At 33.2% G+C, this 26,676-nt stretch overlaps 1 protein-coding gene across 2 annotated transcripts in view; it reads right to left on the bottom strand.

Annotated features, from left to right (window-relative positions):
- Nucleotides 1-11,010, bottom strand: part of LOC149540698 (transcription factor-like protein DPB) — a 37,691-nt gene extending 26,681 nt beyond the window's left edge. The window contains exons 1-5 of one of the 2 annotated variants that reach the window (XM_089801795.1): nucleotides 10,602-11,010; nucleotides 7,204-7,395; nucleotides 6,715-6,937; nucleotides 6,464-6,546; nucleotides 6,137-6,180 (exon numbers count right to left, since the gene is read on the bottom strand). In XM_089801795.1, the coding sequence (XP_089657921.1) occupies nucleotides 6,137-6,180; nucleotides 6,464-6,546; nucleotides 6,715-6,937; nucleotides 7,204-7,395; nucleotides 10,602-10,614 (555 nt within the window). In that variant the 5' untranslated portion in view covers nucleotides 10,615-11,010. Of the gene's footprint in view, nucleotides 1-6,136; nucleotides 6,181-6,463; nucleotides 6,547-6,714; nucleotides 6,971-7,203; nucleotides 7,396-10,601 lie in introns of both variants that reach the window. The other variant, XM_089801794.1, reaches the window with a different exon arrangement.
- Between the last annotated feature and the right edge of the window lie 15,666 nt (nucleotides 11,011-26,676).

Below are 26,676 nucleotides of genomic sequence, written 5' to 3' on the forward strand. Positions count from 1 at the left end.
ACAGAAACGAACTATTCAAGTGACATACAAGGCAGCATATAAAATATGCATAGTACACAATTAGTTACAACAGGGCATTTAATTGTCCTCAAGTTAGAAATTAGTTACAGGCCCTAAACCACATCACTCACATCTAACATCAACAGCCTATCTAGTTAAACAAAATTAAGTGCCTTACCAAAATGATTAAATCTAATCTAAAAGCAAACCTCGTATACTTGATCTATAAACACACTAGTACTTTCCTTTCTTATAATGAATACATTTAGATGTTCTCAAATATACAGCTTCAGTAGATCTATCATTTCAAGAAATCTTGTATTATTCTCAGATTCTTATCTCCAAAAACGTGTTATTCACACATAGTGCTTGATCATTATATCATGCTTTTGCAGTCCTAGGAAATGTTCTCAAGTATACAGCTTCAGTAGATCTATCATTTCAAGAAATCTTGTATTATTCTCAGATTCTTATTGTTAAGTTTAGATAGATTTGTCATAATGTAATGGAATTTCCGAACTTCCAAGGAGAGAATATTAATTGGTTTATATATCTCTCTTTTGGCCATTTGATATTGGTATAAGTATTGTCTCTAAGAGACATGTCATGAAAGAACATGTCTCCACAATGTGGAGCCATGTCTGTTCATGGCATGGCTCTTCATTTAAACAAACAAACATAGTCGTAACCCAGATTAGTTAGTATTTAACCAATTTTATTATTGCAAATCATTGATCTGCATAGAAAGAGAATGGATCAGTTACTCGATCCAAATTATGATCCAATATAAGTATGCTCGATCATAGCTTGGTCAATTCTATGCATGTATATCAGATCATTACTCGATCTGTACAAAGAGAATAATATAATCTGCAAATTCAGATTTCAGTATACTTACTGTGATATATAGAGTTTTGATTTAATACAAGAATGATTTCTTTGTCTCCAGGGTATATGAAATGATCATTCTTATTGAGCACAAGAACTATGTATAATGAACTCGCATACATACACATATATAATCAGTACAAGCAATCATCCATAAATCTGACCGAAGCTACTATTTATCAACACTCCCTCTTAGCTAGGGAAGACAACTAAGCATAACTCAATTTAAATATCACCAAACCCATGGTATTAAGGAATATAGAGAACATCAAGTCACATGACATTCTTATATCCTATCGAAGCTACTATGTATCAATACTCCCTGTTAGCTAGGGAAAACGAAATATATATTTCAATAAGTTCACCTTATTTGGAAGAGTGATATCACCTATCTTGTCACATCAAAAATATAGTATGCTTAAGAACATCAAGTCACATGATATTCTTCTTATATGTATATCTAAGTTATGGTGAGTGCACTGACATCAAGTCGCATGATGTCTATCATAACACATCATGGCATCTCACCATGATTATCTCATAAAGAACATAATGATTTGCAATAGGTATCACGTCTCATGATATCCATCAAAATGCTCAAGAGATACTAAGTATGACATATTTAGATATCACCTCACTCATGATATCAAGGAGTATATGGAACATCAAGTCAGCATGATATTCATATATCTTGGTTATGGTATGTGCACTAACATCATGTCCAATGATGTCTACCATAACTCATCATGGCATATCCATAGATATTATGTCACATAATATCCACCATGATTATCTCATAAAGAACATATTGATACACACTATATCAAGTCAGCATGATATCTATCAATAAGTCCGTGGGATTTAACTATCAAGACATTTACATGAATATCAAGTCAACATGATATTCATCATGATAGTAGACATTGTAAAGTCGCTACCTTACAATGTTGAATACAAGTGTACATTATCAGAGAGATTGTCACCTTTCCGTCATGTACATAAGGGGCCCATAAAATCATGGAGTCACACACGTGACAATAAAAGATTTTATATAGAGTTACCACAGATTCTCTCACATGGTGTTGTCATGTCATCACACAAATGACATCCATAGTTTACATGAAATCACCACAAATTCTCTCACATGAAGAAAAAATCCAATAAAGTACATTTTAAGAAATCATTGATGCTAAGACTCCTTAGCAAGGGCTTCATTCTTCATTACTCCAACTCCAAGATAGTCTCCAAATGCACAAATTTCACTTGGTATGAGACTTGGTGAGAATATCAACCGTTTATACTATTGTGATAATGTACCTTGTCTAGAAAGCATCTCCATGGTCTACTCCCTCTAAATCACTATGATCAAAGATCCACTTGGTAGATTTTCTAGCAACTCTCTCTGTTTTTATCACAACATTATTTGTAGGAGTAGTCTCTCACATTCAAACATTCTTGTCTAATTTCATAGTAACATGAGTGAATGTAATAACCTATGGATTTATCCCAACATTGGGCTATAGCGGACATTTATGCTAATGTGACTCCCTTCTTGAAGCACTAATCACATGCATAAAGTTCCTGACTTCCAAGCTTACCTATGATGGATGTGCCAAACTCCCTCTCAATGATGTCTCCTTCTCAATAGGGACAACATTCATACAACATTAGAACTTAATATGCTAGAATCTGATTTAGATAATTTCAATACTTCCTCTTAGCTCAAGAGGATTCAACATATTCAACATATCATCATCATGACACTCCTCGAGGGTTATTTGAACATCATGGATTCTTTCTATGACACCATCTTGCATACTCGGAGAGGATAGATCTACCTTGTATTGCCTGTCAGAGGGTGGGACAATTAAATGTATTAATGAAAGCAGTCTACATAATCTCTTATCTTCCCATTGCATCCTCTTATGAAAAGAAATCATTCCTTGTTAAAAGGAATCTCAGATACCTCTGGTACTCTAACCTCGGTGTCATGCTGAAAGCTTTTCAAACAGTCTCTTTATAAGTTATGCTTCCACAAACAATCTTTCCTTATTTCATTCAGAAATGAAATTACGAACAATTATATTTATCACACTGAAGCATCTAGTAATATGATCTAATGGTTGTGTGTCCTTTGGCCCTCATCATAATTCACCATGTTTAGAACATTTCAGCATGATATCCAATATAATCCTAGCATCAACATTTTCCTTTCTTCTTATCAACTGTGAATGGCTCCAACTACATAGGTTTGTGTCTAAGTATTAGCTTCTAAGCACTTGAAAACAGTTTGCCTAGCATTCCATATGACAAACATTGGAATAATGTTCCATCTTGAACCCGTAAAATATTCTCATTCATATGTGTAGCCATTACACCCAGCACGAAGGATATGGCCTCTATTAAACCATGATATCACATGGTGGTTGAAACTTCCAACCCAATGTCTAAATAATGAGTGCAATTTTGTAGTTCTAGGCTACACCTCTAACACAACATCAGTACCAAAAAATAGTCCACAATCAGGGGATTCTACACCATGGCCACGGACACTTTGGACCAATACTCTCTTCAAGCTTGGCATAGTCTACCTATGGACTTTTCCCATGTCCCACTCTAATGGATGGTATTTTTGCCTAGGCAATAAATACAACTGCTACAATTATCATGGTGTAACTGGTTTCTATACGACATCCAATCTTCATTAATATTGCCTTCTATTAAATAGTCTCAATGCAGCAAGAATACAACATTATTTGGTAATACACTTGAATTCTTAGATTCAAAAATATTTCCTTACACTTGTGTCATTATCTTCATAAACACAGAGAAATACAAAAGTCTTCATAACAATGATGCACGTCTGACAACAATCACTGCAAGCGGCTTTGAACCAAAAAAATAAGAAATGTCTCGACAATGCCTTTGGAATGAAATGACTAGAATACACTAATCTCTGTCATATCCCCATTTTAACATAGAATTTTAATAATAATTAGATAATAAAATGTTATTAAATAAATAATGATAATAAAGTTATATTAAAACTAATACTAAAATATAAAACTAGGAAATAATAATTATTTAATCTATATTATTAATGAAATAATATTTAGTATGATATTTTAAATAATAATAAAATAATAAAATTTTAATGAGTAAATAAAGAAATAAAATTAGATACAAGAGACAATATTGTAGAAAGTATGTTAATTTTCTAAATAGAATTTAATAATAAATAATAATAAACACAAATGAGTAAGTAAATAAATAATATAACATAGAATAATATAAATTAACTAAATCTAATGAAAAGTCAAGAGATGTTTAACAAATAGACATGACTCCTTAAAATTAAGATATTAAAGGAAGAAGAGTTTATTTTAGAGAGGAAAAAAAGGAGGAGAAGAGAGGAGCACAAAAAGGAAAAATGGAAGAGGAAAGTGATATGAAGAAAACAAGGAAGTGACTTTTTGAAAAGGTGTCGATATTGGAAGGATGTTAACCTTCGAAAGGGTCATAACTATGAATAGTTACGACTCTTCAAAAATATTGTGATTATAAAGTCGTGGGACTTTTCCAAACGATTTTAGTTATGAAGTGTTGTGACCTTTTGAAAGTATTATAACTATGAAGAGTTGTGACTTTGCAAAGGATTTGTATTAAGAAAGGGTGTGACTCTTGGAAAAGAAGAAGGTAAGAAAGGTATGTTTATGAATTATATTTGTTTAATTATGTTTATGAATTTATTTATATTAATGAACCATACTTGTGGATAATATTGTGTTAGCTCATGGGGTTAACACCATGGATATTAATGAGACTCAAAGCATGAAGCATGTGAGATATTAAGATCTCCATTGTCTACCATGGCCGAGAATAAATGTAAACTCGAAGCATGGAGCATGTGAGATGTTAATATCTACATTGTCCGCCATGACCGAGAATCAATATCAGAGCATGGAGCATGGAGATATTAAGATCTTCATTGTCCGCCATGGCCGATAATCGATGTGCTAGAATATTCTGATGTTGTCAAACATATGCATATGCCGTTGGCCTTGCATAGAGGATACCCGTCCAAGAAGAATCTTAAGGGGTGTGCTCCCGGGATGACAGCGAGGTAGCTATGAGCTAAGAAGCCCGATCTGGAGATGTCCTTAAGATTGGGGTTAACTTAGAAGGTAGAATAATATGGTTAGTTTTATTATTATTGCGATTCTAACATTTATTTTGCAGGTATTACTTGTACCTAACTAACCCTATTAGTGGGGGCATTACAATTTCCATATATATCAATGTTCTGACTTAGATTTCTATACTTAATGCTCTAATACCATATTAAGTTTAGATAGATTTTTCATAATGTAACAGAATTTCCAAACTTCCAAGGAGAGAATATTAATTGATTTCTATATCTCTCTCTTGGCCATTTGATATTGGTATAAGTATTGTCTCTACGAGTCATGTCATGAAAGAACATGTCTCCACAATGTCGAGCCATGTCTGTTCATGGCATGGCTCTTCATTTAAACAAACAAACTTAGTCATAACCCAGATTAGTTAGTACTTAACCAATTTTATTATTGCAAATCATTGATCTGCATCGAAAGTGAATGGATCAGTTGCTCGATCCAAATTATGATCCAATATAAGTATGCTCAATCATAGCTTGGTCAATTCTACACATATATATCAGATCATTACTCAATCTGTACAAACTACAAAGCGAATAATATAATCTGCAAATTCAGATTTCAGTATACTTACTGTGATATATAGAGTTTTGATTTAATATAAGAATGATTTCTTTGTCTCAAAGGTATATGAAATGATCATTCTTATTGACCACAAGAACTGTGTACAATGAACTGACATACATACACATATATAATCAATACAAGCAATCATCCTTATATCTGACCAAAGCTACTATGTATCAACACTTATCCCCAAAATTGTGTTATTCACACATGGTGACTTGATCATTATATCATGCTTTTGCAGTCCTAGGAAAGCTCTTCAATACTGTGTAATAGATTAGCTACATGATTTAAGTGCTATAAAAAAGCAATCACACATTTCCTTCAAAGATGCCCAAAGTATTAGTAACATGAGGGAGATTACAAATTGAATCATGTGTAAACTTTAAACAGATAAAAGCAGAGTGGATGTATATTTTTAACAGATAATAGAGGCAAATTAGCTGAAGTTAACAATAAGCAATCAACTGTTGACATGGATTTACCTCATTATAGGTGGTCCGGCCCTTGCTTTGGACCTTCTCACAGACTGAAAACAGAAAAAGAACTAAGAGTGAGTGAATCAATCTCAAGTATTCATTAGTCATAGATATATAAAAACATCACCACGTGCATTATTTCACAATGAATAATTTTGATAGATAACAAAAAAGACCATCATTTAATGCACCCTGAAGAGCAGTAACTACTATTTATATCTCATGAAATCAATATGCATGATGGATACAAGACACTCATGGCAATATTCTATGCAAGAGAAGTGTTTATACGTTAAATAAGGAATTATAAAAAACTAAGAGACTGAAGCACACCTTTCATGCTAAACTGTCTAAGACCCCTTCCGCCTTTCTCGCCACCAGTAACTCGTGTTCCCCTTTTCCTCTTCTTTGTGCTCCTAACATACAGAAAACATGTGCCAATCAAATATGGTGGCAAAAATCAAAATACCATCCTTGCACATTTCAATCATTGCACAATGAGTCCAATTATAATCCCTTTTCTTTCTAATGATGTGCATACACTCCAACAAAACAGGATAGTGGCAGAACCAAATGAGGCTCACCCTACAGTCTCAGGAGAATCCATGTCCAGATCATGTACAGGGGCCCTTGCAATATGCTTGATCGGTGCAACCATGGTGATTGCTGCACCATTACCTCTAGTGGGGGAGCCAATACTTCCACTGTCCATAGATATTGATTGTCCTGATGCACATCCAGAAGTTCTTAAACATCCACCAGCCGTAACATTGGGTTTGACTGTTGCATGCTCAACCTCCTGTTGCTCTGGATTTAAATGGTTCATATCAGCATTTGTTCCTAGACAGAAGGAAATTAGTAAGCGTGATTTAAAAATAGAAAACCATTGAAGTAAATAACTATCATATGTTAACTCTGTAAATCATCCTAGATGTACTAATCAACTAAAGCAGCACAAAATTGAACCTCTCTTGTAAGTTGGATAAAGTGGCCAATTAAGTTACTATAGGTCTGTAAAATTTTACAAGAAGTACATGAAGACAGCACAAAAGTTACGGGATACAAAGTATTACCATTGGTACTTGTCCCATTAAGAATAACGCTGCAGCCTTTGTCATATTTGCACATGCCATTTTCATGAAAGTTATTAGAAATATTATTCTGTAAATTATTACTGCTGTTGGGATGAGTTGATCCAGGAGATTGTGTGACTCCTCTTCTGCTCCTGACTGCACTTCTTGGTCCAGTCACCCTTCGGATAGAACCTGCAACAAGATGATTATTCATTTCAGACCTTTCAGTTCTTTGGTCATACCATAATTCAGCAACTGAATTATCCACAATCCATTTCACCGAAATACTACACCTAATTTTGTTATTTCTAATTTCTTTAGCCATTAGAAAAGTTGTATCCAAATGAATACAAAGCCTTAGAAACATCCCACTTTTGCTACTTTCTTGCAAATTCTTTAAACAATTTCAAATCCTAAAGCTAATCTGCCACTCAAAAGCTAGTGACTATCCCAGAAGCTCAAGATCATCCCAAGATATCACAAAATCCATTGCTCAAAAATTTACATATTTATAATGTGAAAACCTAGTTCCAACTATCTCTATTTAAAAACCAGCTATCCAAAAACATTTCCAAGGTGAGCATATAAAAGATATAGAATCAGAATTATACAGGCTTACCTTTATATTGTGAATATCCATAACAAATTTTTCATTAGCAAGAGCTTCCATAATAAGAAAAATATTGTTGAACACAAAAAATGAGACATCGTGAACATTGTACTCATACTCCTACATAAGCACCAATAACCAAGCATCTAGATTTTGGGAATAAAAGCATAAAATGCGAGAAAGCAAGGAACTAATAACATTATTAAATCAACAAGAAATAAACTCAGAGTCTCAACATACAAAACTGAGATTGGCAAAATATTTAGCCAGGCAACAAGTGGAACTAGCAGATTCTGTATGAAACAGGAGCTTCTAGAGGGCTATGAGAGATAGAAGTCAGTCAACTGTAACTACTGTTGCAGAGTGCTATCCTGCTCATATATCCCATGTAAATCAACTGTCCTCTAGAAATTTGGATTCAGATACATGTCGACGATCCCACTCAAGGTTTATAGTAATAAAAGGTATTATTAGTGAGGCGTATATGTGGGGTATAGCTGAAAGAGGCTTATGTTTAAGCGTTTGTATTTTATAAGATTTATTCTCTAATAATTTTATCCATGGAGTGTGTAGAGGTTTTATTATTAAAATTGGCATCAGGGTTATAGCAGCAATGGATATCAAGGTCTAACAGTGTGTATCACCAATCTGAGGTTCCTGAATAAGTGTTATCATGGATTTTATGTTCTACATATTTACCTATATGCTATAAGTATATATATTTATTCCTGTATTTTTTATTATATCGACGTTTAGGGTTTGTTTATGATGGTGACAATCAGGGTCAATACAAAATATATCAGCCACATCAAAAAATCTAAAATTTAATATTTATCTTTATAAAAAAAAGGAGCCATATTATACCGACCTATAGTTATACACGATTTCAGACTTGTACAATATCTTGACAACTGATTTACAGTCCATAAGAGAAAGCAACAAATAAGTTATGTGGCTCATATTTTTTACCCCCCCTACAAAAATCAAGCCAAGGTTATAAAATTTGGAAACAAAATCTTAAATATGACAAACCTATCAACAAATAAGCCATGCAGTACTGTGATGTAAAGATTCAACGTTGAGAATACTTGCATTGAAGAGATATTGGATTGTTAGTCTTAATCTTAAACTGAAAGAATCAATCAAAAAGGCAGTTAAAACTTGTTTCTTATATTGGGTACGAGGTTCATAGCAGGTTATGGCTGCTTCAAAGATGATATCTACATAAAACCACCACGCTAAGCAATTATAATTGGAAAACAATAACATTATAGTGAAAAAGCTAGCAACAAACAACTTGTTCAGAGGATAATCCCACTGTACAAAACTATATTAATTTAATTGATTATTTCTAAATGCTTAATGTAGAAAATTTGGAGAAGAAGTTATCTTATAAGGTTATTTAGACTTTCAAACTAATATACATGCACAATTCAAGGCCTGTTAAATTTAAGCAGATAGGCAAGATTCTTTCAAACAATGTATATCAGGGTTGCATTGAGAACCAACCCTAAAACCTATGTTTACATATTGACGGCTCAATGGGCTCATCAAAATCATAAATACTTTACGGGACAAATCAGTGATCCTTGGGAGGGAAAAAATAATCTATGGTTTCTAAAGTTCCCTGGAAGTGGAAACTTCTATCAAAAATTCGTGAGGAAAAGCGGTAAATCAAATTTGCAGTTCAAGTTTGGTTACACGACTATCAAGCCAAACATTTAAAGCTTGGAAATAAACATAAATGTGTAAATACTAGTAGAAAATGAATCCATAACAGGACCTCGAAATACAAAGCCCTAGCACACAAAAACTGAGGTTTACTGATTCAGGTCATATTGGAAAGCTTTTTCAGTCAAAAAGACATATGCCCTACACATTTACTTCTTGTTATCTTCAATTTCATATGGCCAATATCAACGTCCCTTACAAAATCTAATCTCAGAGAAAAATACCCCATCAAAAACACCAAAATTGACAAATGTCACAGTTAAAAAATCATTCTTAACAGAATCTCAGCTCTTTCAAAACAGATATTTTCAAATTTTGAATTGAGATCTTCAAAATAGAAGCTTCTCGGAGCATATTTTTTGATAAAAATTTAAACTTGTGCGTCTCTTGAGGACCTGTTTTATTGCTTTTGAATCATGAACGTGTACAATTAAGTTCAAATAATGAGTACGAGGATTGCAACAGTATTAAATAGACAAGTATTTACTTACACAATAAAGCACATGATAAATGCAAGAAAATATCAGTCTTCTCAATACAAAGCACATGATTTCATAATTCCTACAATTTCCTGAAATATTTTATTTGATATGCATAAGGAACACTAAAGAAAGTGTTTTCCACATTCTTACTGGTGTACTCCAATCCAATTTAACCACAAATGGCACAAAAATTTAACCATGGTCCTATAATTTTCTTGAAAAAATCATTTCAAATTCAACGGATATACGCGAAAACAAGCCCTGCAGCTCAATCTGTCCACATACTAGAATCCAAAAAGTAGTGACATACAATAAATCATTCTGCATACCATCTCAGAACCCTAACCAATTCAACAAAGCAAAAACTATCCAATCAACGAAGCAAAAAGTTAACCCAGCCCTCCCCACAAGCCCAACCAACAAAATCCAATTGTAAAACGAGACCAGAAACTTCTTTTTCAATGTCCGCTGAAGGAAAGAAACCAAAAGCTGAATGTACGAGCTCAAAATTAATCAAAATCCCAGCTATTTGCCTAGTACAAAACTCAGGAAAGAAGACTTTTGCACAAACCCACCTCGAGGCAGCATCTTAACCCATTCAGCGAGGCACCTACCAAAGATAACCTCCAAAATTTGGCCTTCGCCACCTAAAATTCGAGGCACCCACCAAAATAACCTGAAAATCTGACCTTTTATCTCATAAATTCGAGGCACCCACCAAAGATTGCCCCTTGAAATACAGCGCAATCCAAATCCTGTTCTCCCCGTTTATAGACCAAATCTGCAGCTGGGTACTTCTAAATATAAATTGTGTGTTGGCGATCGGAGTAAGACAAAAGTAATGAACATTGAAATCAAATACGGAAAGAGAAGAACTGATTGGCTGTGGCAATTCAGGACTATTCATTTCATGGCTGTGGACGACTTCTTTTTTTCGATTTTTTTATTCTTGGGGTTTATCAAATAAACTGCCGAAATTGAGACGACGGCGAAGTTAGCCACGTTGGAGTGAATAAGCTGCTCTTTCCCACGTCACTACTAATTTTCAATGATTTTATTTTCCCGGACTTCCGTGGAGTTATTATTACCGATAAATATATTTGACATTTTCTATTTATATTGAAGCGTTCCCTTGGAATGAAGTACCAGATGAAATGAAAAAAATTATATTAGGCTACAGATAAGAAACATTACCGCGAAATACTATGAGCTACAGCTTTTTCTAATACGGTAAATGATTTTTTTTATTTAAACTTCATTGCTATTTTAAATTTTTTGGTCCGATCATCAATATTTGAAAAATAGAATATAAAGAAATTGACTTTTTAGAGAAAATAGATTATTATTATTAATTGGGGAGATCCTTTATCAAAATAGACGAAGTTGTCAAAGGGCTTTTGTCCTACTGGTGAAGTTGAAAGGCTTACAAAGAGCCCACCAAGGATCAAGTCTTGTTAAGTGCATGGCCCCTCAACGCTTGGATCGTGCCTTAAAAAAAAAATAGATGAAGTTAAAACATACAAATTTTTAATATTTTCAAATAGATTGCTAATAGATGATAAAAGTATTGATTCCAATTCACATTATGACACTTCTAAAAATGGCAAGACAAAATAATTAATCTTATCAAATTTTCACAATTTATTTGAAATGTAAATTTTTGGTTTCTACATTTGATTGTGTTTTTTTTTAGCATTAATGTTTTTTTTATCGCACTTTGTGATCCATCATCGGGTTGAGAGAATTGAAGAATGGAATAGTGAAATATACAAACCAAGCTTGACCCACAAGGGGGAATAAAAGAAAATAAGGGGGTAGGAAAGCACAAAAAATAAGAAGAAATAAGAAAAGTGTGACATAATGGCGTGCACTTGTTGTTTTAGTGAATTGTAATGCAATTAGAAATGTATAAGTATGGTAATAATATGTAATTGTATAATTGTAGTTTGAAACTTAAGAAGTTGAACATTGAAAGAACCCACAAAACAGCTATGCACATGAAATCTAGTAGAGGGCATTACTCATTGGAAGAGAACGACAATGAACCTTATACATGGAATAATCTATCATAAGACATCAATAGTGAAAAATAATTTAGTGTGCAATAAAATATGAATAATCTATCATAACATGTATCCATATTGAAAAATAATATAGTATACAATAGAATATGTTTTCATATAAGACTAAGTGCATATAGATATGTTGTATTGGTTTGAGTGTAATGCAGATATGGTTTTACAGGGACCAAAAACCCAATATCAATAAGAGTAAGATAAATTGTCTTTAAAAAAGAGAGAAAGGAGCACTCATAAGCTTAAGGTGTTTCATGATCTTGAACTAGTGGTGAGTAATCTGCAATCTTTGTTGATTAACTTGCAGAAGAAGGAAATTTATTACATCGAAGATGAATATGAATACCAAACTTGGTTATTTATAATTGAAATAACAAAGATAAATTTATTTGCATACCTATGATGGAGATTCCAGAATAAGTGTTCCATCCTCGTTGAAATTAACTATAACACTATTTTGATCTATGTACCTTCAACTTGGAGCCCATGAACAATGCACATCACCTTCGTCTTTTATTTGATGTAATCATCATAATCGATGTTTTCAAGTTGTGGAAGTAAAAGCTTGAACGTATCATTTTGAAGAGTGCATTCAATTGTGTTCTTCTTGTCAGTTATTAAAATTCATTTGAGTGAATGGATATATGTGTATTGGTTATTTTCATTGCATTAGTGTGAATAAACAACATTATCTTTGGTTGCACCAAAGTAAAGGTTGTACCAATATGGCTCTCGTGATTTTCTCCTTTCCTCTTCTATTTCACTCCAATTGAATCTCAACCGCTAGATCTTTGCATGACCGTTCAGTTTGGCCTTCACAAACTTGACCCTATTAGGATCTTCGATATCTTCATACTTAAAATATTCTTTCAATTCATTGATCTAGTCGATCAATTACCTTGGATTAAGATTTCCCCAAAATGTAGAGACCTCAATCTTAGGTCTTTTCCTAATCTTGGAAATGGCCTTGCAAGTTCTCTCTTCCTCTTGGTTTTGAACTATGTCTTCTCCTTCCTAGTCAACAATTCCTTTTTCTTTTATTTTATCCTTACTTTCAACTCTTATGACAAGATTCTTTCCTCTATGAATTTGTTCTTTCAATGCTCGCATATATCTTTGAAGGACTCTAACCTCAGGTGACACAACTTTGGCTCTTCCACCACATTCCCTTCATGGAGGCATTTATGTGCTTCTTGTTGAAACCTTAAACCATGATCCTAGTGCAAATTGTCTCACAATCGACACTATGCCTACACACTCAACTCAAACTCGCAATCTTGATGTAAACTGCCTCACAGTCAGTGATCTATTTACACACCCAGGAACTCCTGCTTTGATACCACTTCATAAAGGGTGCTCCCCTTAATGCCACAAATACATAACAGAAACAGAAACACAACAATAATTTGCATGAACTAAAAATGGGCTTCCTATTATCCCCAAAATTTTTTAGGATTAAATCACAGACAAAAATAACAATTACATGCAAATATAACCAATATCAGAAAATAATAGATCACACAGAAAAGAACACAAGACACCAAGATTTAACGTGGTTCACCCAATCCTTGGGCTACGTCCACCAAAAAACAAGTTTGATATTATTACGATACAGTGATTACAACCTGATTACAATCTGTAATCCCTTATAGCTCAATACCGCTACAAGAACCAATTTTCGCATCACAAAAATCAAACAGTCGCTAACCCTAAGCCCTTTTATACAAGTATTTTTCCCACTTTAGGGTTAAAATTAGTTACAACATGTCGACCATACATTGGTGAATATAAACAATAACCAATTAGCAAATAGTAGCCCAAAATTTTGTACCATTGGCGGATGGCGAATAGAAGCCCAAAATTTTGTGCCATTGGCGAATAGTAGCCCCAAAAAAAATTCCCAAAGAATTTATGAAGTATGTATAGTAGTTTCCTGATCAATCACCACAAACTAACAAAAGTATGAAATTACAAATTTCAGAAATATAATATGCCAAGCCACATTGGTGCCTTCCTTACAATTTTTTGCAAGATAAAGCTCTGAACCAGCACCCAAACTGCCCTACACAAACTTACAAGCCTTCCTTGTATAGGTAAATTTCCACTGCTCAGGAATGTTCTAGATATTTAGCCCTAACCCTTGAGGTCAATCAACCCCCAAATAATTATTGTTTTCATATTTATTACATAGAGTCTACTTGAAACAATTAAAAAATATATTTTTAGGTAAACCAACTTCTAGAGGCCATAATTTTTTAACCGTGGCTCTGATTGGCTATTATAACAACTTTTTGGAATCCACAACTCTCGTTCTACGATCTACAATGCGTAATTTCACAAGCTCTAGTCAATTGAGGTTTGATCCCTTTTTAGAGCCTCTAAAGCCTTCAAAATTGAGCTCAAAGTTTTTGCACCAAAAAATCATACCGAAAATCCTCAACAACTTCACCAATACATATGACATGACAATAAAACTCAACTGGTATGTTGAAATATCTAAGATGAGCCTTTATTTGTGAATTTAGAACATTCTGAGCTCATATGACCAAATTTACTAAAAACAGTAAGCTTCCACAAATAAAAAATTTGCTTTGAAACACCCTTAATGAAAAGACAAACAAACAAAAAAATTAACTGCTACAAGATTGCCCTTACACCTAGGATGTTCGTACATCAAATTTTCAGTAAAACTAAAAAATAGTAAATATAAGTCACCTCAAGTTTAGAATGACTACTACTATGAATTCCATGCAGGTGTTCTTCATATTTAGCATAAACATTATCAATGATGTCTTATCTTTTTCATTTTGCCTTCATATGATTTATGTGCATGCAATTTTAACATCAGGTAAAGTTAATGTAAAAAGTAAAATAAAGAATGGAAATGACAAAGAAAAATATTCTATAACAACTATTATATTACCTAAACTTCATCATGTATACTTTGATGTTGCACATTCTTGTCAACCAATTCATCATGTTGAACATCAATATCAATAGTTCTATTGGCATCACAACATTTTTCATTTTGTGTTGCTTTCATAAAATTGTTCTACATGTAGTTGAAACATTGAGAAAAAAATGATCAAATTAGGACCAACAAATATAATAATACCAAAATTATTGTTTACCTTATCTTCTAGTCTAGGTAGTGAATTAAAAAAATATAAAACTAGTTTTACAAGAATTGAAATATGGATTGGGATTTATTCAATTTTCTGGTGTGAAACTATACTCTTCTTGCCTTCTGTGAAATCTCCATTGCTCCTTGCATTGTGTCTGTGATCCAAATGGAAACATTATAACCCTTCTTAAACTAATATTGATCACAACTGAAATGAAAAATCATTTATTTTTAATCATGAAATAGTATCAGGAAAATTTATTAGTTATCCAAGTTCTTTTTTTTTTAGTTAGATAGCCGAGAGGTTTGGGAAGCATCTTAAGACGGGTTAGAGGTTAGGGATGGGCACAATTCTATATAGTTGGGATACAAAAGAATGTGCTCTAGTAATAAACTAATTCTAAACCATGGAGACGTAATTACATGTTTAGTACTATGGTTGAAATATATGCTATGTAAAGATAAACCTCAACTAGAATACAAAATGCGCAATCATAAATAATTATGCCTAAGTCATTTGAAATCATGTCTCGACCAAGAAATCTTAACTCATGAGATGCATAGGGTAGAAATGTATGTGTAGTGTGTAGAGAATAATATAAGGTTTACAACTTATTCAATCCAATCTGAGGAAAATAATCGTGGTTGCATTAACATGAGTGTATCATATGAATAATTTGATAGAAATACTTTAGAAGTTTGCAAGAAAATTGCAAGCTACAATTGTAATTTTCAGAGCTTGACATGCATGTCGAATGTGGAGGTGGAGTTGACACATGAATTTCTAGAAAAAATGCCTCGAAGAGATGTCATCTCAAGAAATGAAATGAAATGGTTATTGGGATATACACAAAGGATTTATAGAAATTCTTTTGACCAAACAAGACTCCCTTCTTACATTTGATTAGTATTGGATAACATGTGTACAATATCAACAATCTCTTATTGTCCACTAAATAAAAAGCTAATCAAATTAGAAGCTCTTACCTGATTTGAATCCATGTAATTATGCTCATTCCATGTTGAAACTATAGGTTGAATTGAGTTTGTCAATTAGAAAACCTTCTTAGGGAGACTATATTTAGGTTGAACTAAGGCACTCAATTGGGAAATTTTCTCAATGAAACTATGTAATTAGCTCATTATATATTGCATCCCTTCACTTGAGTTGACATCATTTGAAGAGGCTCTTGTTGGGCATTCAATAGATGGGTGTGAAATCTTCGTTGATGAACTAAATTTCTACCTAATATTGATGTTAGATTTAGTAGGATCTAGTGTTGTCATATAGTTTACAACATATTCAACATATTCTTCTTTATTAGTATTCTCATCTAAAATACAATTTCAATTTCAAAATATTCAATTCAAATTGAAATAAATATCATAATGTATATTTAACAAAAAGTCGCACTTACTCTAGTTTATTCTATTTTGGCCTCCAACCCACCTCTACCAAATGTATATTCAATCCTTACACTATCTCTTACTCTCTTGCCTCTGTTACTCTTACTCAAATCTTCCTTAGAACACATACTTTCTTTCAATGCCCTCTGTTACTTTGGAGATAGAGTGGACTCTTACTTCTCTTTTCCCTCTATGAATATTTTTCAGCAATGGTATGTAAAACTATCAATGAGAAGTCTCATCATGTTCTTGTAGTATTTTCTAGAGATTTTTCCACCAATATTGTCAAAGGAATTTTCAATTTTTTGTATAAAAAATTCCACTTTTCATGGATCTTTCTCTGTAAATTTTTATTTGCAAATATATAAATGGGCTCTACATCTTATGCCCAACTTAGTAGCCCACCTTTCCACATTATACCCAATAGGTTCGCCATCTCTTGATACCTCAACCAAGAATGGCTTCTTCCCTTCTAATACTCTTTATTATTTTTTCTCCTATGTAGATCTATCTAGAGTTTGGCTCAACATTTATGTAAATTTAATATAAATATTTGACATAGTTAAAAATAATTTGATAGTCTAGAATTATAGGACTAATGTTAGTGAGTTATATTATTATCATTCTAGGTCACTTTCGTGATTTTGAAAATGATCTATGTGAGTGAAAATATGATTTTGACCTAAGAATTTATTTTTTGGTACACATCATTGATAATTTGGAAACTTCAATTTTTACTTTCAATTAGATTGAGTGTATGTAATGTATTATTCAATTTCTAGGGTTTAGGAACACCTTTGTGGAATTTACAATTCAACAAGCATTATATCTTGGCTAATCCCCCAAGTATAGTGTTTGAATGACTACTTATAGGAACATCTTCTCTTTAACAACCACCAATTTCATAAAAAAATACAAATGCAATGGATGTACTCTAAGGCAACACATTAAATTCAAGTGGATTCTCTTTGTGATATTCATTGGGTTGTGCATTAGAATGTGTTATATCAGGCTATACAATAGTAGGTTCTATATCAATATGCACATCGTCATGTGCTATATCCACATGCACATCATTGTGTTCTATATCATTTTTCACATCAACATTTTCTATATTCTAAAATTGTTGGCTTCTATGAGCTACCAACATTGTATGTTTGCATTCTTTTCTTTTCTATGTATTTTCTTTACACTTTTGTACTTTCTTGTAAAACAAAAACAGAACATATCATGTCTCAGTATATCAAATATATTAGGTGTAAAAGTTGAGATAATTATTGTAAATGGAAAATTTACATTTAGTTTGTATAGTTATAATGTTAAACACTAGCCCTTTATGAAGTTTATTTAAATGTTTTTTATTAAGTAAAATAGGTTTTTTTACAAGAGTTCTTGAAATCCACCAGTTAACAACAAAAAATGACTAATAGTCCAGAGCTAGCAACAAAGCAACAAAAAAAAATAGGCCATACCTGAACATCAATACTAAACAAAATAAAAATAGCCAAAAACCAAGGAACAAACAAAAAACTAGGAGCAACAATCAGGGCACCATTTCTTTGTCCAGCTTTGCATTCTTGAGCTCCAGCTCTCTCATGGTCTCAGCCTCCTTAGTCTTCAAATGACTATCATCCAGAGATACCTCCTCTCCCTCTTCCTCTTATATGATATCCTTCTTTTGCTCGAGCTCTCAACCTGTAAGAAGTCGTCTTCATCTGTGGCCCTGGTTTCCTCTTTGTCTTTTTCCTCCTTCCCCTTATTGCTTTCCTCCATCATCGAGTGCAACTGAATGATATTGTCATTTAATCCTTTGATTATATTGAGGCTCTGGTTAGCTGAGCTATGGAGAGAGCTCTCCATCCTTTCCACTCTTTTTTCAATCTTAGTAACCCTCGCATCCAACTTGCTAATTCCGACATTCTCGTCCCGCCTTCCGTCCTTTCCTTCCCCTACATCCTAAACTTAATCTCTTTTATTTCATGGAAATTCATTTATTGGATCAAAAATTGTCCACCATACTATTGTGGGTATTGTTAAGGAAGTTCATCCTTGTTTCCCTCATGTTATCAGTCAAAATCACCAGAGTTGGGTTGATGAGTTCCTCCAACTAAATTTTGCCATCCCCTCCCTCCAAAACCTCTGGGTGCATATGCTCTCTTACCAAACCCATTTCCATTGTGCTTGATTGAAATTTCCTCCATGTAGTTTTCCTACCCTTAGCGCCAAGAGTAACAGTGATTTTTTCCAAACCATATTCCTCTTTACTCTCTTCCTGAGCTTCGAGATTGGTCTCCTTACCTTTACCATGTGCCTTCTCTTTACCCCTCCTCCTTTTGGTCAGGATGTCATCCTTCCTACTTTCCTAAGCCTTACTGATGCCCACCTCTTTCACATTGTCCTCCTCATCCATTTCCATCCCCTCTTCCTCTATGCATAAAAAAATAGAAAAATAATAAGGTCAGTCTATACATAAGCTATGCATATGATTTTAAGATTTGTATGAAGTTGATCATAGTCTACCCAAATTATCTCTCTATTGAACTGTTAATCACAAAACCATGCTCTCTAATTTTGCTTTTTATCCTTACGTGTGGCTTATGGTCCTTCAGTATTTCTAATAGCCAACATATATGTCAAAAGCACAATATAGTTAGGTCTTGACACAACAAAACTTCAAATGTTATGTTAAGACACTCTATCATTAAGATATAGTTTTTGTATTTCATGAAGTGTGGATTTTGACCTTTTGACACCCCCCCGAGCCTCAACCCAACATGTGTTGACCCATCTTACCCTTTTCACCATGTTGACATGCATGTATCAACTAGGATTCAAGTACAGGACCTCCAATAACATTCTCAAGAGCTCAACCTCAGAGTGCCTTTCAATTCTATCAAGAAAATTGATGAGATTTGTTTCACCCCTAAAGGATACATTGACCTTCCATAGAGATCATGAAGAAACCTCTTGGTTTTCCCTATAACTCCAAAGTCAAACATAATTGTGTCATAAAACATATAATTGCCATGACAAATGCATCAGGCATAGTCAAATGATAGATAACCAAGAACATATTCATCCAAGATAAGATTCAAATGGGCTTACCCTCCTTCCAATAAGATAAGGTTATTCGCCATACGTGTTAAAATCTCTTCATAACATTCTATAGTCAATTACATTTTACAGAGTCTTATTAATTTTCCCAAGAAACCCTTAGGCTTCTAAACCATATAAAAACATGAAAAAGGAGCACAATGGTGCCAATAATATGTGACTAGTATCTTTTTTTAGAGCTTTCAGATTTTAATGAGGTGTTTCAAGTAGACTGTGATGCTAATGGTATTGCAATCGGAGCTATTTTGAGCCAAAAGAAAATATTATGTTTATGATCAAGAATTTTATGCTATAGTTCAGGCATTGAAGAAGTGGAGACACTATCTTCTTCTTAAGGAGTTTATTTTGTATACTAATCATCAAGCTTTGCAATATTTAAATAGTCAAGGAAAATTAAATCAGCAACATTTGAAATGTTTTGAGTTTTTGTAGAGTTACACATTTTATTTGAAATATAGGGTGAGAAGTCTAATAGAGTTATAGATGCTCTTAGTGGGAGATAAATTCTACTAACTTAGATGTAAGCTGTGGTGGCTAGGCTCAAGGAACTCACGAGTTTGTATCCAAAAGATCCTGATCTTGGTGAAGCCTGGAAAGCTTGTACAAAACATGTTATAGTTGACATGACAAAGTGGTTGGATTTCATAATCCAAGATGGTATGTTGTTCAAAGGAAGTCATTTGTGCATTCCAATAAGCTCTAGGAGGGAGAATCTCATTGAGGATAAGCATAGTGGAGGATTGGATAGATATTTTGGTAGAGATAAAACTATTGCTTTGGTCAATAAAAAATATTTCTAGCCACAATTGTAGCAAGATGCCAAGAAGTTTGTACAAAGTTGTAGAGTATATCAGATGGAAAAAGGAGTGAAGTAGAATACAGGGTTGTATCAACCATTATATGTACCAGAGAAGTTGTTGGGAGGATGTCAAAATAGATTTCATCCTTGGTTTACCAAGGACTCAGTAAGGGTGTGATTCAATTTTTGTGGTGGTTGACAAGTTTTCAAAGATGACACATTTAATTCCCTACAAGAAGACTAATAATGTTGTTCATGTGGTAGAGCTTTTTTTTTAGAGAAGTAGTGAGACTATTGGTCTGCCAAAGAGTATAGTTCCAAATCAAGATACCAAGTTTGTTAGGTATTTCTAGTGCACATTGTGGACGAAGTTTAAGACATATTTTAAGTTTTTCTCATCACATCAACTGCACACTGATGGGTAGACTCAGGTTTTGAATAGGAGCTTGGAGAATTAGTTGAGATGTTTGGTTGGGGATAAGCCAAAAGGATGGGATTTTATTTTACCATAGGCAAAGATTGCATACAATAATTCTATCAAAAGGAGTACTAGCAAATCACCATTCTAGATTGTATATGGGAGTAGTCCGATAAATGCTTCTAAATTGAGGAATTTAAATAAAGGAGGGATAAGTAGTGTTGAAGATGAGGATTTGGTAGAGCACTTGAAGAACACCGATAAGGAGGTGAGGAAGATTATTACCAATATGAATATACAATACAAGGTTAAGGAAGATTAGAAAGGGAGGCATAAGGAATTTCAAATTGGAGATGTAGTCATGGTTCATTTGAGGAACAAGAAATTTCCAGTAGGTAAATTTCAAAAAAGTTAAAAATTAAGAAGTTTGGACCATGCAAAATATTGAAAAAGGATGATTATGGAAATTCCTATGAAGTTGAGTTGCCCATTGAACTAAATATTTCACCAATATTCAATATTTCAAATCTGATAGAGTATTATGAAGGGGGTGTTGAAGACGAGGTCACAGAGTCATAGTGGAGTATTTTGGCAACTACTTTAGTTACAAATGAGATTGAGGAGATACTAGACAATTATGTTGGCAAAAGTACAAGGAACGAAACATATGAGAAATGTTAGTTTGTGGTGATCAAAGAAGTATTGTTTTGGGGCTAATTTATATGCATTTTTGGGCCGACATGTTATAACTAATTTTAACTCTAAAGTGGCAAAAATACTTGTATAAAATGGCTTAGGATTAGGGATTTCATAAAATGTGTGATGTGATAATAGCTTCTTGTGACGATATTGAGCTATAAGGGATTACATATTGTAATTTGGTTGTAATCATTAAATAATAAAATATTGGACTCATTGTTGGTAGACGTAGCTCAGGGATTGAGTGGACCACGTTAAATATTTGTCTTGTGCTCTCTTGTGTACAATTTTTTATTTTCTAATATTGGTTATATTTGCATGTAATTGTTATTTCTATCTCTCTAAATACCAACAAGAAATATATGGTCAAATAGAAAGGGATACCATTAGAATATTCATCGTGGCTAACAAGGGAGAAGGTTAATCATCTTAGTTTTCCTTTGAACTTAGTTTCCTCTAAATATCTAAAACATGAAAGTGTCGCTTCTCAAATTACCCCAAGTGTCTAATGGAGAAGCATCTTGTGTGTAAGGGAAATCTTGCATCACCCAAACATATTTATGTTTATATCTTTTTAATAAGGGATACTTCAGTATAGAATTACTATTTGTGGAAACTTATTATTTTTATTAAGTGGGTCATACAAGTTTAGAATGTTTTGATTTCACATGTAGAGGTTCATCTTAGTTATCTCAGCCTGCCAATGGAGTTGCATTGTCATGTCATATGTATTGCACAAGTTATTGAGGTTTTTGGGTACAAAATATTTGAGCTAAATTTTGAAGGCCTCGTAGGCTCTAGAATGAGGTTGAACCCCAGTTGAAAACACCTATGCCATTAGGGTATTGTAGATCAAGAGTTGTCATTTTTGAAAAGTACTTATAGTTGCAAATTAGAGCTACAATTTGAAAGTTATTTCCTCTGAAAGTTAGGCTACCTAAAAATATAGCTTGAGTTGACACTATGTAATAAGTAAGAAAATAATTATTATTTGGGGGTTGGTCAGCCTCAAGGGTTAGGGATAAATATTTAGAACCTTCCCAAGAAGTAGAAAATTATCTATATAAGGAAGGCTCGTAGGTTATTTAGGGCTGTTTTGGGTGGTAGTTTGTAGCTCTACCTTGAAGAATATTGTAAAGAAAGCACCCATGTGGCTTTGTATATTGCATTTCTAAAAATTGTGAATTTCATATTTATGGAGATAATAAGAAGCCTATTTTCTATTCTTGCAAAAAATATGACATTTCTCTATTTTTGTTGTGTTTGCGGTATTAAGAGGACCACCCTATATCAATGTTGCAACAAAATATGGCATTGAATGATATACAAAGTGTGTGCAGTGCACTAATCAACCCATCAAAGATGAATTAAATGGTCTAGAAAGTATGTGTGGTGTGTTATTCAATTAATAAAAAGGACTCCTCAAGGGAACTCCATGTCCCAAAAAGAAGAATCAAATAGATGACCTAGGCATAAGGATGTGCGTGTCCTTAATGGATTGAAAAACGTGATTAGGCTTCTCAGGTTGTCAACAGTCCAAAGAAGGATCAAAGAACAATCAAGCCTCCCAAACTACTAGTAATCCAAAGAGGGGTCAAGATCAAGGATCAAGCCTCCTAGACTATAAGTAATCGAAAGATATATCTAAAAGAACATAAACAAGCCCCCATGAACTGTCAGTAATTTAATAGAGGAAACCAAATTGTCAATGTGTGTGTGAAAATGTGAGATGAGTTTATGCCCCCATATTAAAGTGATTGAAAACACGGGAGTAATTACTTTAATTAAAGTGTAAATGCATCCACTTAAAATGTTTCCACTATGAAACTCCTGCAAGAGAGAGCATTCCAAGGAAAATAAACACACGACAAAAGACAGAAAATAATGGATCTACTAACCTTGGGGTCAAGATGATCATGTGATAATGTGCAATCTTATGTAAAGTATGAAATGTCATCATTAACCAAATAAATTAGAGCTACAACACAATAAATAAAAAAGTCACGAAAGAGAGACAAAGAACAATCTTTTTGGGTTAGCAATGCATAGACCAAAAAGAATTAGTGCTACCAGGTCGCAAACATCCAAGAAGACTACATAAGGGCACACATATGAGCAATAGAACATAAAGAACATAACATATAATGACATATAGATGAAGCGAGATATAAATAGAAGAATTTTTTTGATTACTTTGTCATCTTGTGCTAATAGAGAAACAAGATTTGTCTAAAGAAATCTAGAAAACAACATATAACAAAGAGCCCAATATAGGGGAAACACAAGCGAACACATAGAGACTGCCATGCTAGAGAGTTCCACATCAAGTGTGTCACACCCCCTATCTTGATCTATAAAATTAGGGAAACGTGGGTGATTTGCAAGAGGAACAACATCCAACATAGTAGGAACCATTGCTAGATCCAATAAAGGATTCTAGTGGGAGTCACTATGATGATCACTGAAAGTGAATGTTAGTTGCATAGAAATCATGTTAGAAAAATTGTAATCCATTTCAATATTTTCATATTTATTATCACTAACAAGAGCATTTTTCATATAAGGATTAATAGAATCTAAAATATACAAACAAAATTATCATATTTATTCATTTGCATAGTAGTATGATTAACTTCCTCCAAAGTCTCGAGCATAGGTTGATCAAAGGAAGTAAAAGGTTGAGATGAAGAAGTAGCTTTATAAGAAAGAACATTGGTCTTAGCTTTATCTTGACAATTGTTATGTTGTTGATGAGAGTATTAGTTATGAATAGTTTTGTAAGATAAACTTGAAGGAGTAAGCTCTACAGTTATAGGCTCTAAGGAGAGAATACATATGGGCTAAAGAATGATAGGTGGAGGAATAGGTGGGTTAGGTTATACAAATCTATGAGGATCAACCTTAGGAAGGCTAAGCTCAATGATTTTTTCTACCTTACACTTCTAGTAGAATTGATAAAGATGATTAGGATGTTTTAGGGAGATATGATCAATAGTCATCTATCTCAACACAATCTCAAGGATGTGAGACTTTATAAATATAATGGTTAATGGTGATAATATCTCTTTTATGGGTAAATTTAATTTACTTATGAATAGAATATGATACATATTACATAGAAGAGAGCCACGTAATACCAATCTTAACTTGAAAGTGATCAGAGATTGGAATTATAATCAAGGTAGTATAAGCAACATTATAGGAAGGGATGATAAGAATATTGGTACAACCTTAAGGACCATAAATAAAACCATTAATTTTTCAAATCCAATACTAGATGTATCATAGGATTGAAAATGGGTTCTTTAGTGATAACATTCACCAAGGAAGAAGGATAAATCAAAACCCCACATGAAGGGATATGAGTAACCGTAAGGGCAATGTAGAGAGGATTATTAGGCTCTTTAAAACTGTTGGTATGATCAAAGGTAATAGGAGGTATAGGGTCAGGGGAAGGTGAAGGTAAAATCAAAGGTTGAGATTGATACTCAACATGATTAACCACATGACTAGCTTCTTCTACCTTGTCATCATAGTTAATATTAGTAACAAAGGAAGAAGGTTGATTAATGATATTTGGTGAATGTAAAGGTAAGGGTTTGGCGTGGATTTTCAAATTCTGATTAGGAGGTGCTACAAATTTATTTGTACTATTAACTTCAACATCAACAAATAAAGCATTAAAATCAATAAGGTATTGAATAATATTTTTCAAAGTATAACACTTTTGAGTATCATGACCAGGTTGATGATGGTATTGATAGAAATCATTGTGATCAAATGAATTAGAAATAGGTTTGCTAGTGTCAATAGGACAGATAGGAGGAAGTTTCAAAATTTTAGCATTAAACAACTTCGTCATCAGTATACGTAAAGATTTATATAAAGGAGTATATTTATGATTAGGATGATACATAGATTAAAAAAAAAGTAGCCACACCTTTGGATGTAATAACCACTTGGTCATTAATTGTGTTGTTTTTTTGTGAATTTTGATCTAGTTTTTAGTCTCAGAGAACTTTTCTTTATGAACGATGGCATCACTCTTATCAATAGTAATAGAAGTCATTGGATTAAAGCTCTCAGGATGGCTCACTTGTAGCTCATTATGATGAAATGCTATACAAAGTTGTGGAAGGAGGAATACTCAATAAGGAGAATCTTATCTCTAATTCCTTTTTGCAAGTTATAAATAAATATACATTGAATATCATGATCAAGCAAAGGAGAAGATATTTAAGCATACAAGTGTTTAAACCTACCTATAAAGTCGTTAACTTTTATTATAAAGTTTTGTTTGCAATGCATTAAATTAGTCAAAGAAATTTGAGAACCAATATTATTTTCAAAATTTTGAATGAAAGCATTAGAAAGTGTTATAAAGGAATCAATATTGTTAGAGTAAAGGGTTTATTTAACTTCATTTATTAAATTACCTTTACTCCCTTCTTAAGATTTCCCTTTATGCACTTGCATTTCTATTTAATAATTAAATAGTATTATTAAATGTCATTTACCTCTTAGGATTTCCCTTTTAGGTTTTATGATCTCTTTTTATAAGGATTGATCAATTGTAAATTTCATTTATTCCTTCAATTTGATAATTTATTCTTTCATATTTTCAAAGCCAAACCCTTGCCTTCTCTTTGTCTTTTCTTCTATGTGATAGGTTCTTGCATGCAAGTGTCCTTCGAGTTTTGTGGATTTTTATTGCTCAAATCCTTCATGGTATCAGAGTTGGATTTTTTGTAGCTTGTTCAGTTTTTGAAGAAACTGGGAAGGAGGGTTCATTAGATAAGATCTAGCTTTTTTTTTCAATATTTTTTTGTATAAATAAGGGGTTCTCTGAAAATCATAGCTCTTTGAGTCTAAACAAACATCACGGTTAGATTTAGAAGACATCAGAACCCCTATTTTCATATAAAGTTTGTCAATTTTGGACAATGGGCAAATCTGAGGCAATTTATTTTGCCTACCAGGGTCATATGACCCTTGGCATACATTTCAAGGTGGA

This window comes from Cupressus sempervirens, chromosome 9 (genome assembly GCF_028749045.1).
Source record: "Cupressus sempervirens isolate cs-2001-9-10 chromosome 9, ASM2874904v1, whole genome shotgun sequence".
In the NCBI taxonomy this organism is placed as follows: Eukaryota; Viridiplantae; Streptophyta; class Pinopsida; order Cupressales; family Cupressaceae; genus Cupressus; species Cupressus sempervirens.